Source organism: Solanum stenotomum, chromosome 2 (genome assembly GCF_019186545.1).
Source record: "Solanum stenotomum isolate F172 chromosome 2, ASM1918654v1, whole genome shotgun sequence".
Lineage (NCBI taxonomy): Eukaryota > Viridiplantae > Streptophyta > Magnoliopsida > Solanales > Solanaceae > Solanum > Solanum stenotomum.
Genome location: NC_064283.1, coordinates 58,840,303 through 58,854,771, shown reverse-complemented (window position 1 = coordinate 58,854,771; position 14,469 = coordinate 58,840,303). Strand labels below are relative to the sequence as shown.

General features: G+C 32.7%; 2 protein-coding genes across 2 annotated transcripts; both read left to right on the top strand.

The window, feature by feature from the left end:
• The first annotated feature begins 1,819 nt into the window (after nt 1-1,819).
• LOC125855605 (acetyl-CoA acetyltransferase, cytosolic 1) lies at nt 1,820-7,139 on the top strand. The gene is made up of 14 exons (XM_049535344.1): nt 1,820-2,092; nt 2,859-2,957; nt 3,059-3,232; nt 3,315-3,420; nt 4,015-4,153; nt 4,388-4,465; nt 4,544-4,609; nt 5,155-5,240; nt 5,474-5,573; nt 5,649-5,759; nt 5,832-5,873; nt 6,028-6,114; nt 6,473-6,558; nt 6,947-7,139. The coding sequence occupies exons 1-14, from the start codon at nt 2,056-2,058 to the stop codon at nt 6,978-6,980; spliced, it is 1,245 nt and encodes a 414-aa protein (XP_049391301.1). The 5' UTR covers nt 1,820-2,055; the 3' UTR covers nt 6,981-7,139.
• Nucleotides 7,140-9,300: 2,161 nt separating this feature from the next.
• LOC125855324 (WEB family protein At1g12150-like) lies at nt 9,301-11,845 on the top strand. Its single transcript, XM_049535043.1, has 2 exons — nt 9,301-9,618; nt 10,215-11,845. Exons 1-2 carry the CDS (start codon nt 9,301-9,303, stop codon nt 11,829-11,831), a joined length of 1,935 nt encoding a protein of 644 aa, XP_049391000.1. The 3' UTR covers nt 11,832-11,845.
• The last annotated feature ends 2,624 nt before the right edge of the window (nt 11,846-14,469 follow it).

Sequence of the window (14,469 nt, the reverse complement as noted above, 5' to 3'; positions counted from 1 at the left end):
AGATGGGAATAAAAATAATGAATAGAGAGGTGGGATTGAAGGAGAGTGAAGATTGTGATTGAAGGGGAGTGAAAATAGGATTTATTTTATGAGGATAATTATAAACATATAATTTGCTATATATGACAGAGAATATGATGAATACTAAAATATTGACATATTGACATTTTAAATAATTATTTTAAAATATAGTTATTTTTAATAATTCATCATCACCAGCCCAATTACTATCACAATAGTCAATACTCAATACTCAATAGCCAACAAAATTGAGGTGAACTTTGGAAGATTAAAAGAAGAAGAAAAATTCAAATATATACAATCAACAAATATAGTCATATTTTTATTTGTATAAAAAGTAGTCAAATGTCATACAAAGCAAACACGGATTATTGATGCACTCAAAAAGTTAAATATAATTTACCTACATATGAATTATACATTGAGTATACATTATGATACACTTAAAAAATATAGTATAATTTAACTATACATATGAATCTTTCACGAAGGGTTAACCCTCTTCCTATACAAGCCCTTCATATGGGCAATTTTGTACCATGTGAAATTTACGTAGCACTTATATGGCGTTACAATGTGACGAATCAGTACATTTTTGTTATGTAATGGGTCTGGAGTTTTAAAAAGGAATAAAGATTTTTGGAATATTTGTATTTTAACTATGTTATAATACTTAATTTGGAAATTTGGGTATGTCACAATATTTACGTGAGTATGAAACTTTTTATATTTATTAAGGATAAATCCAAAAATGCTAGTTAAATTGATTCCAAATTTAGAAGGAAATGATATCATATATCCATTGAGTAAAAGAATACCATCTATAAAGATCTCCTATTTAATTTTTGCACAACAAAAAATTGATTCTAAATTTTTCACTCAATTAAACACGTTTAGCATACTCTTACACAAAAAGCAAGATCACAATAATGGGTGATATTGAATCTAAATATTACTTTATCTTATTTATTTTGATTTGATTAAAAAAAATAAGATTTTTAAATTTTTTCAACTTAAATTAAATATTCATATAATATGTCAAAATATCTTGTAATCTTATTTTCTTAAGAGAAAAGGCTCAAATATGTTATCCATTAAATATTTGACTCACTTATGTCATTTTTATTTGAAAAAATGTTATGCTATTATTTATTAACTGAAATGGCATAGATGAACCTTTTCTCAAAATTCGATGACATATTTGAACCTTTTTTCCTTTAAAAAAATGATTTAAATAATGACGTGACCAAATCATAATTAACCACGTGTAAAAAATGATTTTGCAAAACTGAATTTGTTTTCAATTAACACATAATGACATGAATTAACCTTTTTCTCAAACAAAAATGACATAGATGAGTCAAACTTTACACAAATGACATAGATGAAGTATTTTCTCAAATTTTGATGACATATTTGAACTTTTTTCTCTTTTGTTAAACACATAGTAGTGCTAAAAAGTTAAAAAGTCACTCCTTCTTAAACGAATAAAGAAAAGTAGAACAAATAAATTAAAACGAGAAGAGTATATAACTAAAATAACATTTAGAAATTAAAAGAAAAACATTAAGAAATGATCATAAAACTAAATCTTTTCAGATTTTAAAAGAATTATTCCTTTTAAAACAAATTAGTTAGGAAATGTGATACTATATATTTTAGGAAGGAGATATTCAGATTTAATTTCGAGATTTCATTTTGCAATCCTTTACAATTTTTTTTTTAAATTTATGTTTTATTTATTAAAAAAAAAAGAATTCACTTTTCCATATAAGATCATATTGGCACGTCATTCTATGCAGCTCTATAAATACAAAATCCAAAATCTCCGCACAAAAAAAAAAAAAGATTTGAATCTTCCAAAAGAATCAAACTTTTTGTGAAAATCTTGTTTAGTGTAAAACTTGAATCTCTTAAAAAGTTTGTTATTGATCGGAGTTATTTCTTCTGTTGTTACTTTGTTTTGGTTCAAAATAAGTTAAATTGGGTCCAAGTCATTCTTGGTTCTTGATTGATCATTTTGGGAGAAATCTAATGGCAAAAATGGTTCAAGATTCCATCAAACCTCGAGGTAATTCTTTCTTTTTTCATTTTTCTCTCATGGGGTTTTCATAAATTTCATAGTTGATAAGTTTTGGTTTGGGGGTAGGGGAAGGGGATTTGGGGAGGGGTTTACAAGTTGAGGAATCAAACTATCACCAAAAGGTGGAAGTGAAAGTTCACGTAGTCTAACTAACTGAACTAAGATTTCGCTTAGTGATTTAGCTCATCTGAATTGGGATAAAAGGGAGTAGTTTGGTGCCATTAGTGTTTGTTTGGTTAGAATTCTGAATACATATAATTAAGCTGTGATTGTTTTTTTATTTGTCTAGACATGCTTAATTCGACAATTTACTGGTATTGGTGTAGTACTAAACGATATGATCGTAAAGATACGATTTTTTTATAACTATGGTGTGGAGTACCTGCTACTTTCCACCAATACAGGTATTAATTAACTCTGTCCACCAAACTTGGACAGTTGGAAATAAATCACCTAGTGTTTTTGCCTTGCTAGGGACTTGAGACCTCATGATTCTCAATTGACTACTAGGCCACACCGTGGGTGCCGTAAAGATCTGATTTTTAACATTGAATATTTTTAGTTTTGAGATTTGCCTCATATAGGTATGGATTAACTCTATCCACCAAACTTGAACAGTTGAGAATAAATCACCTAGTGTTTCATGATCCTCAATTCACTTCGTTGACTACTAGGCCACACCTTGAGTGCTGTAAAGATATGACTTCGTTTTGGGATTTGTTTCATATGTATAACAAAATGTTTGAAATTCCAGATGTATGCATTGTGGGTGTTGCTCGAACACCTATGGGTGGTTTCCTTGGTTCTCTCTCGTCATTATCTGCTACAGAGCTTGGTTCTGCAGCAATCCGAGGTGATAGTAATAGATAGCTAACTTTTCCATCTGTTATCTGATGTTCATTTACTTCAGTTCTTTATGTTGACAACCTTCCGATATATCTGTTATGACTGTAGCTGCCCTTAAGAGAGCAAATGTAGATCCATCCCTTGTTCAAGAGGTCTTCTTCGGAAATGTTCTCAGCGCAAACTTAGGTCAAGCCCCTGCTAGACAGGCTGCCTTAGGAGCTGGGATACCTAATTCAGTGATTTGCACAACCATTAACAAAGTGTGTTCTTCAGGACTTAAAGGTAGGATCTGCATCTATACATTTCGATTATTTCTATCATGTTTTTTGCCCACTTCTTCCTGACATGTTTACGTTTGTTGTAGCAACAATGATTGCAGCACAGACTATACAATCAGGAGCCAATGATATCGTTGTGACTGGTGGCATGGAAAGCATGTCTAATGTACCAAAATACCTAGCTCAAGCAAGGTCTGATTTTTTATTCTAATGATTGTATGTATCTGGACAATAATAAAATGGAAACTGCCACTTCCCAAGAAACAAGAATAAAAAAGAAAAGAGAGCGGAAGCACATTAAGTGTTGGTGTTAAACTGTGTTTCTTCCATCAAAAATGTTCAAATCCTCGATCTGTTGTGGCTGCTAAGCTGTCCTTACGAAACAATCTTCCTTATGTGAAAATGAGAAATCAAGATCTAGTTTTTTGGTTCTCCAGGAAATTTTGCATGTATTATAGTTTGCAATGCCTCAAAGTAAAATTGGCAATTTTGGTGGAAGACACTATGCCAATGCATTCAAAGTTTTTGCATTATATCTGTGTATTACGTTGTTTCTTGATGTTCTAGTATGGATCTTACAAGTGGCAAATCATAATCCTCTGAAAGACCTTTGTTTCTCTGATTGTCGGAAGACAACGTCCTTAAAGGATTTTCTCCTTCTTCTTTTTCTTTGTCTGCTTTGGGGAAGCTCTATTTTGAGGATGACTAGCACTTAGAATTTATCAAATATAACTTATAGTAAAAATAATTTTCCATAGTCATTTATGATTTTCCTTATTTTGATAGGAAGGGGTCTCGTCTAGGGCATGATGCTGTTGTAGATGGCATGCTAAAAGATGGACTCTGGGATGTCTATAATGATTTTGGCATGGGCGTCTGTGCAGAACTATGTGCTGATCAGTATAAAATTACAAGAGAAGAGCAGGTAATATCTGCTGCTTCCTGAAGTTTTGAGATTTATCTTTTCATTTTTGTTTTCTTGCTTCCTGTTTTCTTACTTCTCCTTCTGTGGGAAGTAGCTGTGCGTGTTTATGTAAAGCTTAGAGCTGTTTTGTTTTCTGGAAACAAGGCCTTGAAAATTCTTGAAAATAAACTTAGTTTTCAACACGATTGTCTATTGTATTTTCTAGTGGTGATTTGTCTTCACATTTTTCTGTAGGATTCTTATGCTATTCAAAGCTTTGAGCGAGGAATTGCTGCACAACGTAGTGGTGCATTTGCTTGGGAAATAGTACCAGTGCGGTTCTACATTCTTTCTTAAAATGATGCTCTAGAAAGGTTGAGAGTTCAGATTAAAATCTTGACGCTCATGCAGGTAGAAATTTCTGGTGGAAGAGGAAGACCATCTAGTATTGTCGATAAAGATGAAGGCTTAATAAAGGTGAATCGGATTGGTTAACAAACTCATGGATTGTACTTGAGTTATATGTATTTGTTTTTTGGTTTCCGGGTGAGATCATCTTTTGGTAGATCATTCTTTTTTATGATCTTCTTTACCTTTTTATGTATCCTTTACACCTACTTTCACCCTTTAACGTGGGATTTTTGCTTCACTAACTGTACAAAAATCCCTGTACGATCTATCCTTAATATTCTATCTTGTGCAGTAAAATAGTGCTTCCATGTGCAAGTTCGCTTTCTATCAATGCCATTTGTAAATCTTCTTTGTCAATTTTTTTATATTTGATTTCAATCAGTTATACTCTCGGACAGCAGACTTGGCAATTTTCACGTGTGGTTTTCTTTCCCCTGCCGTTGTCAAGCACATATACTTGATTTCCCAGTTTTCTTCCACACGTTCTTGATGAAATTTTTGTCTGTCCACCCTTGGTTTCCAAGTTCTGAATGTAAATGATACCTTGATCTGCTGAGTTGCTTATTTTACCTGTCAACACTTTGAACCTCTTTTCATTGTTGTTTTGCTAGTTTGATGCCTCCAAACTAAGAAAGCTTAGACCAAGTTTCAAGGAGAATGGAGGTTCTGTTACTGCAGGCAATGCTTCCATTATAAGGTATTCTTTCGTCTGTCTCTCTTTCTCTGTGTTACCACACGTGCATGTGCCTAGGCAGATTAATTTCTTTTCACGCATTTATTATAGCGTCTTTGAAATATATGACAGTAATAAGAACCTGCTCCTAGAGTTCCTTTAGTATTTTTCATGACACTGCCCTGTGTTTAGCGTTGCTTGATGTAGAAAGTAGGTTCATTTGCTTTATTTTGACCTCTTGTATGCTGTAACTCTAGTGATGGCGCTGCAGCATTAGTTCTGGTGAGTGGACAAAAGGCGATTGAACTTGGATTGCAAGTAATCGGTAGGATCAGAGGATTTGCAGATGCAGCTCAGGTAGAAGAGAATTTTCTTTTGTTGTCTCGAGTTTTACAACTTACCGTGACTTGTCTAACAAGATTTATTGGGCAGGCACCTGAATTATTTCCAACAGCTCCAGCTCTTGCTATACCAAAAGCAATTAAGAATTCTGGCCTCGAGTCATCTCAAATTGATTATTATGAAATAAACGAAGCGTTCTCTGTAAGGATCTGCACTGTGTCTTCTGACTGTACTTTTTTTGTTTGGCCGTAATTTATCATGTTTCCTTTGCAGGTCGTGGCTCTGGCCAACCAAAGACTGCTCAATCTTAATTCGGTTAGTCTCCCATTGCTGTGCACATTGGATGCTTACATAGTGAAATATTGTGGCAAATTTAGTTTTGATAAAAAAAAAATGGATTTCTAATCAATTCATCCAATTCCTGTCCTCTCTTTCTCAATCCCGGTGTAATTATGTTCTCTGGTCACAGGGAAAACTAAATGCACACGGTGGAGCTGTGTCATTGGGACATCCTCTAGGGTGCAGTGGAGCTAGGATTCTGGTAACTCTTTTAGGGGTATGTTGGCCGCTTCTTCCTCTAGTTATTAATCTTAATTCTTAAGCAATTAGACTTGGCGTGACTGGTAAAGTTGTTGTATGTGATCAGGAGGTCACGGGTTTGAGCAGGGTAAGGCTGCATACAACGAATCCTTGTGACCTGGCCCTTCTCCAGACCCTGTGCATACCGGGAGCTTAGTGCACCGGACTGCCCTTTTAGTTAAATTTTCATATTCTGCTAGTCATTGATTTGATATGATATGTCCATATGCTATACGTGGATATTGATAGATTGTTGTCGTAATGGACAACTGAATAGTATCTGCAGAAAGTTGCTGCTTTTGATTTGTCTCACACAAAGTGTAACTATGGTTCAGGTATTGAAGCAAAAGAATGCGAAATTTGGTGTTGCTGGAGTCTGTAACGGGGGAGGAGGAGCATCTGCCCTCGTTGTAGAGTTCATGTAAGCCTTTTCTTTTGTTAATTTCAAGATTTATTCGCTATTCAACCCCTTGAAATTTCTCGTATAACTTTGTTTTCTCTGCTTCTCGTCCTTTTGGATAGCTAGCTCAATCTCATCTGATTGAGAAAATTTGGCAATATACCCTTAAAACATCAGTGAATTATATCCGAAACAGCCTCTCTACCTCTAAGGTAGTACGGGTTCAGACCCCACTTTGTAGAATTACATTGGGTACGTCATTGTTGTATCACTGACTTCAAATGAGCTCAGGTTCAAGTCGGCTCTAAACGTTCTTAGAGTCTGAACTGCAATTGACTCGCTGCAATCAAAGATTGCAGTTGATACAAAGTAGTGTCATTTCTAAGTACATTGTGTTTGCATCTTTCAGGCCTGTAGGGATGGTGGCGCGTTCCTCGCTTTGAAACTGGAAAAACTTCTTTGCACTATCCGCGCCAACAGTAGCAAGACGTCTAAATCTTTTACTTTATTGTCGAAAACTATATTAGCAATGGTCTAAAGGTTCAACTTATATGCATTGACAGTATAAACGTTATATACAATAATAGTGGATATTACAACTTCTTGTAGCTGGTTATCTGCTTTATTTTCTGTATTACCAATCAAGGCTTATTATAGAAAGTTATTTGCGCTATGTCACTACTTATATAGTGTCTCACATAAAAGGGAAAATTACACGACTAAGTAAATATATACTAGTTAATTATTTAACATAGCTATTAGTTTGAAGAAATTACTTTTCGCCACTAACATATAACCTTATTTACTAGGCCATGTTCAGAATTTGTATAATTCAGTTCATAATTGTATAAATTCATAATTTGTATATGCTTACCCTAGCTTGTATATAATTATCATGTTTGTATATGATTTGTATATGTTTTGAAAAATTTCTAAATGTATAAATAAATACATAATTTGTATGTACTTACCTTGTTTGTATATTGGTAAGCGAATTATACATACCGAAATAATCATAGCAAATGAAACTATTGCTATGGAGTGTAATTAGGCAAACTGTATTTAAGGAGGTTTATTAAGTTTAATTTTTTGCTATTTATGAAATTTCCCTAGAAAAATACACCAAATCTCTTAATTTTATATTATTTTATATAATTGCTAAATAAATATAAATGTGAACTCCAAATAGGTTGATATTTTATTTTTAATTTTTTAAGGTGAGGAGTTTTAAAAGATCCTCCGGTTCATAGTAAATTCTGATTTTGATCCTCATGATATATGTATGACACAACATATTTAACATTTCGTTAATTAAAATAATTGTTTTTGATCCGCTTATGAAAGACATATGTTATATTTGGATCACTTTGAGATTATATTACCGTCAAGTATTGACTAATAACACATAACATAACAAATGGTCAATTAAGTGGCGGATTAATTCATAATTATGTTAAATTTATGAATATTCACAAACAAAGAAATAAAAAATGCATATTTAATTAATTAAAGATTGATAAATTTAATTAAATATCATAAGGATTAAATTATAATTTTTTAATTTTCATTTTTTCCTTTAACATACATTTGGATGATGGAGAATAATCATCGTGTAATTACCAACATATTTTTCGTGCTTAGTCCGTAAAAACCTCAAAAAGCTTTTGGAAAATAGTAAATGTTTTATCACCGAAAGAACAGCAAATAAAAATAGAAAAAATGAAATCACAAACATTTTGGACTCATTTGTTACACAAATATTAGAAAATATTTATATCTCATCTTAATTTTCTTTCATTCTATTCATATCCTTTGATCATTTTCTTGCACATAGAAAAGGAAAAAAAAAAGGAAAATTGTTATTTCTTGAGAATTGGAATACATACATGCAATGAGTTGGTAGCCATGGAGATCACAATTTCTTGATTCCTTGCCTTCTCTTTTATGAATAACAAGTGAGTTTTCTCTTTATATTTCCGGGCGTATTATTTGCGATAGACGTTAATTAAGCATATATAATATCTCTAGACTTATTTGAAATTGAGATTTATAATCTTTTAACGATCATAGAATTTTTATGAATGCAATGACCGAGACACCATTTTAGAAAAGGTGTCATTATGCATAACTTCACAACTTCACATATGTGTTTGTGAATTATTGATTATTGTGTCAGATATATAGGTTGTCTATATCACACGCTTTTGGAATAAAACCATTCCCTAGCGCCTGCATGAACATTGGATGATTCGTGCACCTATCTACCCTTTTTCTCATAAAATAATTTGGATATATATAGTAATGAAAAAACAAATCACCATCATTTTAAAGTGATAAAAAAGTAAATTGATTCGAGACGGGAAGTAACTTAGGTCTTAAAAATCAACATACTCCTAGATTCAAACACATTTACAATCAAAACTGATAATATAATGCTAACATCGCTTACATAAAATTCTGCGTGCCCTACTGCATACATGCACATTTCTTGTCCTTCGATTTCTGTTACTTTTTGTTGTTCTTTGTACCTCGATTATTGTATCATTTTGTTGTAGTTTTTGTTCTGTTACTATCAATTGTTTTGTTATTATCTATTGTTTCATGTATTACCGTTCATTCTTTTTGGAATTGTTTTTCCTTGAACTGAGGGTCTATCGAAAATAACCTCTAAGGTAAGGTTTGCGACCCTATTTTGTAGGACTACACTACACATATTATTGCTTCTTTTCCCTCGAAACAATAGAATCTCATAATCTTGAAATTATGTATCATTTTATGCAGGACAGAAGACGTAATTATAGAGATCATATTATAGAACCACAAAAGAATAAAATGTTTGGATTCAGTATAAGAACAGGTAGGCAAAATGCCTCAGGTTCACCAAGTTCAAAAACAGGATCTCCATCATCTGTTGGTTCACCAAAAACAGCAGGAAGTACAGGTTCACCAAAGGCAGAAGTTGGTGAAATTGACACAAGAGCACCTTTTCAATCTGTTAGAGCTGCTGTTAGTTTGTTTGGTGATACTGGTTCTTCACCTCAGGCTAAACCAACAATTAAAAGATCAAAAACCATTGAAGAGGTATGCTAACCGGTCAAATTCAATATCTAGAGTCAGTAGATTCAAAATAAGTGTGATCTGAATACAATATTTTTTGACATTAGGTCATAGTAGTGGCGGAGCCAGAAATTTATACAAAAGGGGATTGAATAAAATACTAGAATGTTCATATTTGAGATTCACACAATTTTTTAACCCATTTATCGCTACGTCAAGGACATTCAACAGTTTATAAATAATCAACAAAACTCATGTTTGTCGTACGTGAGACGTAGAATTTTTCGATGAAAGAGATTTGATTGAACCCTTACCTAAACTTAGCTCCACCCTAGGAAATGTGTAGTGGGCATAATAATAAGAAACTCTTATTAAATTTAAATTCTGAATTCACCTGTTAGTACTTTTTAATTTTATTTTAGTTTTGCATGTTTATTTATACATGGTTTATGCCAAAAGCAATAGGTTCAATCTACATTGTCTGGACTTTCCCGTGTTAGATCCTTAAAAAATGCACTATTTTTGAAGGATCCGACATGTATCCAACCACATTTTTGAAGAGTTCAAGCATTATAGGGTTCAATTACCATATACTAACAACTTTTTTTTCTCCTTCTCAGAGGGTGTTAGAGAAGGAAAGTAGGCTTCATTTGGCCCTAAGAGAACTAGATGGCTTCAAAGAACAGATAAGAAGTACAGAGACAACAAAGACTCATGCTCTTCGAGATCTCGAAAAGGCTAAAAGAACACTCCAAGAACTCACAGGAAAACTTGAGACACTATGCGAAACGAAGCAAGCAGCTATTGAGGCAACAGAGACAGCAAAGGCCCGAGCCATCGAGCTCGAAGAACAGAAATCAAATAAACCTCCAGTAGGCACTGATGCTTGGAAACAGAATGTTGAAGCTGAAAGAGAACAATATCGAACATCTTCTGGTGAACTAAATTCCGCAAAACAAGAGCTTACAAACCTCCGTCAGGACTTTGATGCAGCCCTGACTGCTAAACTGGCCGCGTTTCAAGAAGCTGCAGATGCACAGCATAACGCGGCCATCAATAGAGAGAGGCTAGGTAAGCTCTCGAAAGAAGTCACTACATTACGCGAAACATTAGGACAAGTAAAAGTTGCATCTCTCCAAGCACAAGACGAGCACGAAAAGCTTATCCAAGATAAAGAAGTTCACTTACATTCACTGAAAACAGCTAAAGAAGAAGCTGAAGAGAAAATCAGGACCCTCAAAGAGGACCCTGACTCTCAACTAGTAACAGAAAACCTCGTTGAGAAACTCGAGGTAACCAACGAGGCAATCCATGTCTTACAAGAACAACTCAATAAAGTCCGAGCCCTTGATTTAGACGCGTATAACAAAGCAAATGAAGAGCTCAATGCTACAAAGAACATGTTGAAAGAGATAGTCGCGGAGGAAAGTTCCCTCCGTGGCATAGTTGAATCCCTTAAACAAGAAGCAGAACGTGTAAAAGGCGAACTCAATGAGCTCAATAAGAAAGCAGAGGAAACAGAGTCTCTAGTGGAAAACTTAAAATTAGAGCTCGAAAACAGCAAGAAAGATCTGGAAACAAGCATTTCAGCTAAAACACAAGCTGAAGGAGATTCAAATGATTTACCTTCAAGAATCCAACAGTTAACTTCCGAGGCGAATCAATACACAAAAGAAGCAAATGAGATGAAGAAAAACACAGAGTTACTCAAACAGGACGCGCAATCAGTACATGAAACAACTAAAGAAACAGAGGAAAAGCTAAAAATCGCGCTAAAAGAGGCAGAAGAAGCAAAAGCAGCAGAGAAAGTTGCAGATGAAAAGATACACAATCAATCAAGAAACAACAAAACAGACAATTCCACTGATGATAACAACGACGAAAAACATTCATCATCAGAATCATCTAATGGGAAGATAAGACTATCAGTCGAGGAATTTGAGGCATTAAAACGAAAAGTAGAGGGAATCAAGAATGATGCTGACATAAAAGTTGCAACTGTGATGGCACAAGTTGAAACCATCAATGCAAATGAAAAACAAGCAAACGAAAAACTCGAGGGGTTGTTAAAGGAGAAAGAAGATATCAAAACCGCGACACAAGAAGCATTGAAAACAACAGAAATGGCAGAAGCAGCAAAATTGGTAGTTGAAGGAGAACTGCAGAAATGGAGAATAAAGGAACAAGAAGAAGAAGAAATTGGAGAATCATCTAATGGAAATGTTGAAGAGACATAGAAGAGAAAAATTGTATAAAAAACAAAATAAGAACTTTATAGTATAAATTATGGGAATTTTTTTATGTAATTTGGTGTAATGTTTGTGTATGTATATGATTTTTTTTTTCATTTTTATTATTGAAGGCATTCAAATGTGCAGAAAGTATATGAATGTCTATTACCTTTCGAGAAATGCAGAGTATGATTGCGTATAAATAGATCCTTTTAGTTCAATCTTAGGTCTTTGAACTTCTTTCTTCTACCTTAATTATCTTTTTCGTTAAAAATGCAGAGTAAAATTGTGTAGTAGATCCTTTTACTTCGGTCTTTTCGAACCCGGCCCATGCATTTATTACAAGGGATGTCTTTCTTCTTATCTAGGATAAAATTCATAAATAGTCACTTTTCGGTCGTTATAATTAAAAAATATTCGTTATTATCATGAAATTTCAAATTTCACGCTAAATCTCTAGGATAGTGTCATAGAGTTTCACTTTGGTATATTTGAAACTCCATGTCAATTGCTATTTTTGATTATAGAGCTACACCTTAATTGATGAAGTGTGTAAGCAACTCGCACTCAAAAGGTATAGTTTAGTGATCAATGAAATGACTGCGGTGAACATTGACAATCATGGGGCACAAAATATAAGTGAATTAATTTCTTTTTATCTATCTAAATCTTGATATACGCAGTTACATGGTATCTTGATATGCACAACTATACGATAGTTATGTTGGTGGAGGTAAAAAGTATCCGATCATATATTGCAATGCCATCCTGTTCACATCGAAAATTACATTATATAGATAAATTTTTAAAAGATGTTAGATATTACACTAGATATATTGAATAGTACCCTTGATTTCTTAGTTTGATAAAAAGTCTTAACTCCGTAATTGTAATTATGAGTGTGAAATAATTGAGATGATAATGTTTTGAATTTCAGTACGAATATTCATCGAACTTAATAATTATCATCAATAGGTTTCTTGTTCAATTTCCTTTTAAATAATTCAGTCAATATAATCATATAACAAATCGATCAGCACTGCGATTCTCATACAAGTTTCAACTAATAACACTTAATACATAAAATATAGTCATGTTCAAATTTCGAAAGTCAACGAAGTTTTTGTTTGATCGCGATTTTTTCATATCTTTTAAAAACTTAATTACTATGACTTATAGCACTTTTTTACATAGTTTACAAAATTCTACGCTTCAATTCTCTATCAAAATTTAAAAATTTGACTCTCAAAATTCGAACTATGACACGTAAATTAGGACGGAGAAAATATAATATAATATTGTAAGCAAAATGCATTGACTTTGGACAATTTCATTGGTTGAAAGCGCTGAGATGCTGGTACGTATATTCGGATATTCTTGTACAAGTCTCTATTAGAAAATAACGTCTCAACATTTATGTTTTTAAAAAATAATAAAATACTCATAACATCATTCATATTCATTTAATTTATTAAAAAATGAAATGAATAAATTAATGTTGTCTTTTTATTCTATCAAATATGCATATTTTTTTGGGTTGGGGGACCGTGTATTGTCAGACATATTGAATTGAATACTTTTCGTCGAAAAATAATACAATACATATTAAACGGATTTAATTACTATCCTTTTTTTCAAAATTAAATATTTTATTGATATTTTTTAAGAACAAAATGTAGGGGTGTGCATTTGGTTTTTCGATTTGGTTTTACACTATTCGGTTTGGATTTTCGGTTTTTGGTTTTGTAAAAGTGTAACCCAATCTGATCCAAAATAAATTTGGTTTGGTTTGGTTTTCCCCTATTCGGTTCGGCTTTTTTCGGTTTGGTTATTCGGTTATGTCAATAATTAATAACATATATAACCAAAGTAATAATATTTAATCCCTTAAATATTCTTTCTAATATAAATCATAAGTAAAACTTAAAACACAATTCTTATAAGTGTACCTATTATAGATGTAATTCAAACATAAAATATAAACGTAATCATCATGAAAGACAATAACCAAAAAGGGACAAAAGTGGTTAACTTCAACTTAATTCTAAACCTAAACATTATATATATATATATATATATATATATATAATTCGGTTTTTTCGGTTTTTATTTTTTAAAATTCGAAACCAAACCAAAAAATCAAATAAAGTAATTTATTAATCCAAAAGCAATCCGAAAAACCAAAAAACCAATCCAAATAAAAATTCGGTTTGATTTGGTTTGGTTATTCGGTTTAATCCGAATAGTACACACCCCTAACAAAATGAGAATATTAGAATTAAGAACTTCCTAAATATAGAAATGTAATGTTGTTTATAAAACACATGGAAAAAATAAATAAGACAAAAAAAGAGAGAGTACCACAAAGTACATTTAACATGATAAGTAGTGACATTACATTGAGTGGGTGGAGGCAAGATTTCTATCGGGGATTCAAAGAGAAACAAAAATGAACAGGCAAATATGTGAAAGAAAATTAAACATCTAATATATAATATGTTAAATAAAATATTAACATTTATATACATTGTATAATTTTTCGGTGAAAGGGCCGGGCTCAGATAAACCTCCTTCCATCCCTTAGCTTCGCCCATGATCACATTAAGAGCCGGGTGTGAATATTTTTCAGGGGGCGTGTGGATAT

Bases quoted from the DNA above. Each gene is read 5' to 3' on its own strand.
- LOC125855605 (XM_049535344.1), top strand. From the start codon at position 2,056: ATGGCAAAAATGGTTCAAGATTCCATCAAACCTCGAG. The intron at 4,610-5,154 runs GTGAATCGGATT...TTGTTTTGCTAG, and splicing joins AAGATGAAGGCTTAATAAAG to TTTGATGCCTCCAAACTAAG. The intron at 5,241-5,473 runs GTATTCTTTCGT...CTGTAACTCTAG, and splicing joins GGCAATGCTTCCATTATAAG to TGATGGCGCTGCAGCATTAG.
- LOC125855324 (XM_049535043.1), top strand. From the start codon at position 9,301: ATGTATCATTTTATGCAGGACAGAAGACGTAATTATAGAGATCATATT. The intron at 9,619-10,214 runs GTATGCTAACCG...TCTCCTTCTCAG, and splicing joins GATCAAAAACCATTGAAGAG to AGGGTGTTAGAGAAGGAAAG.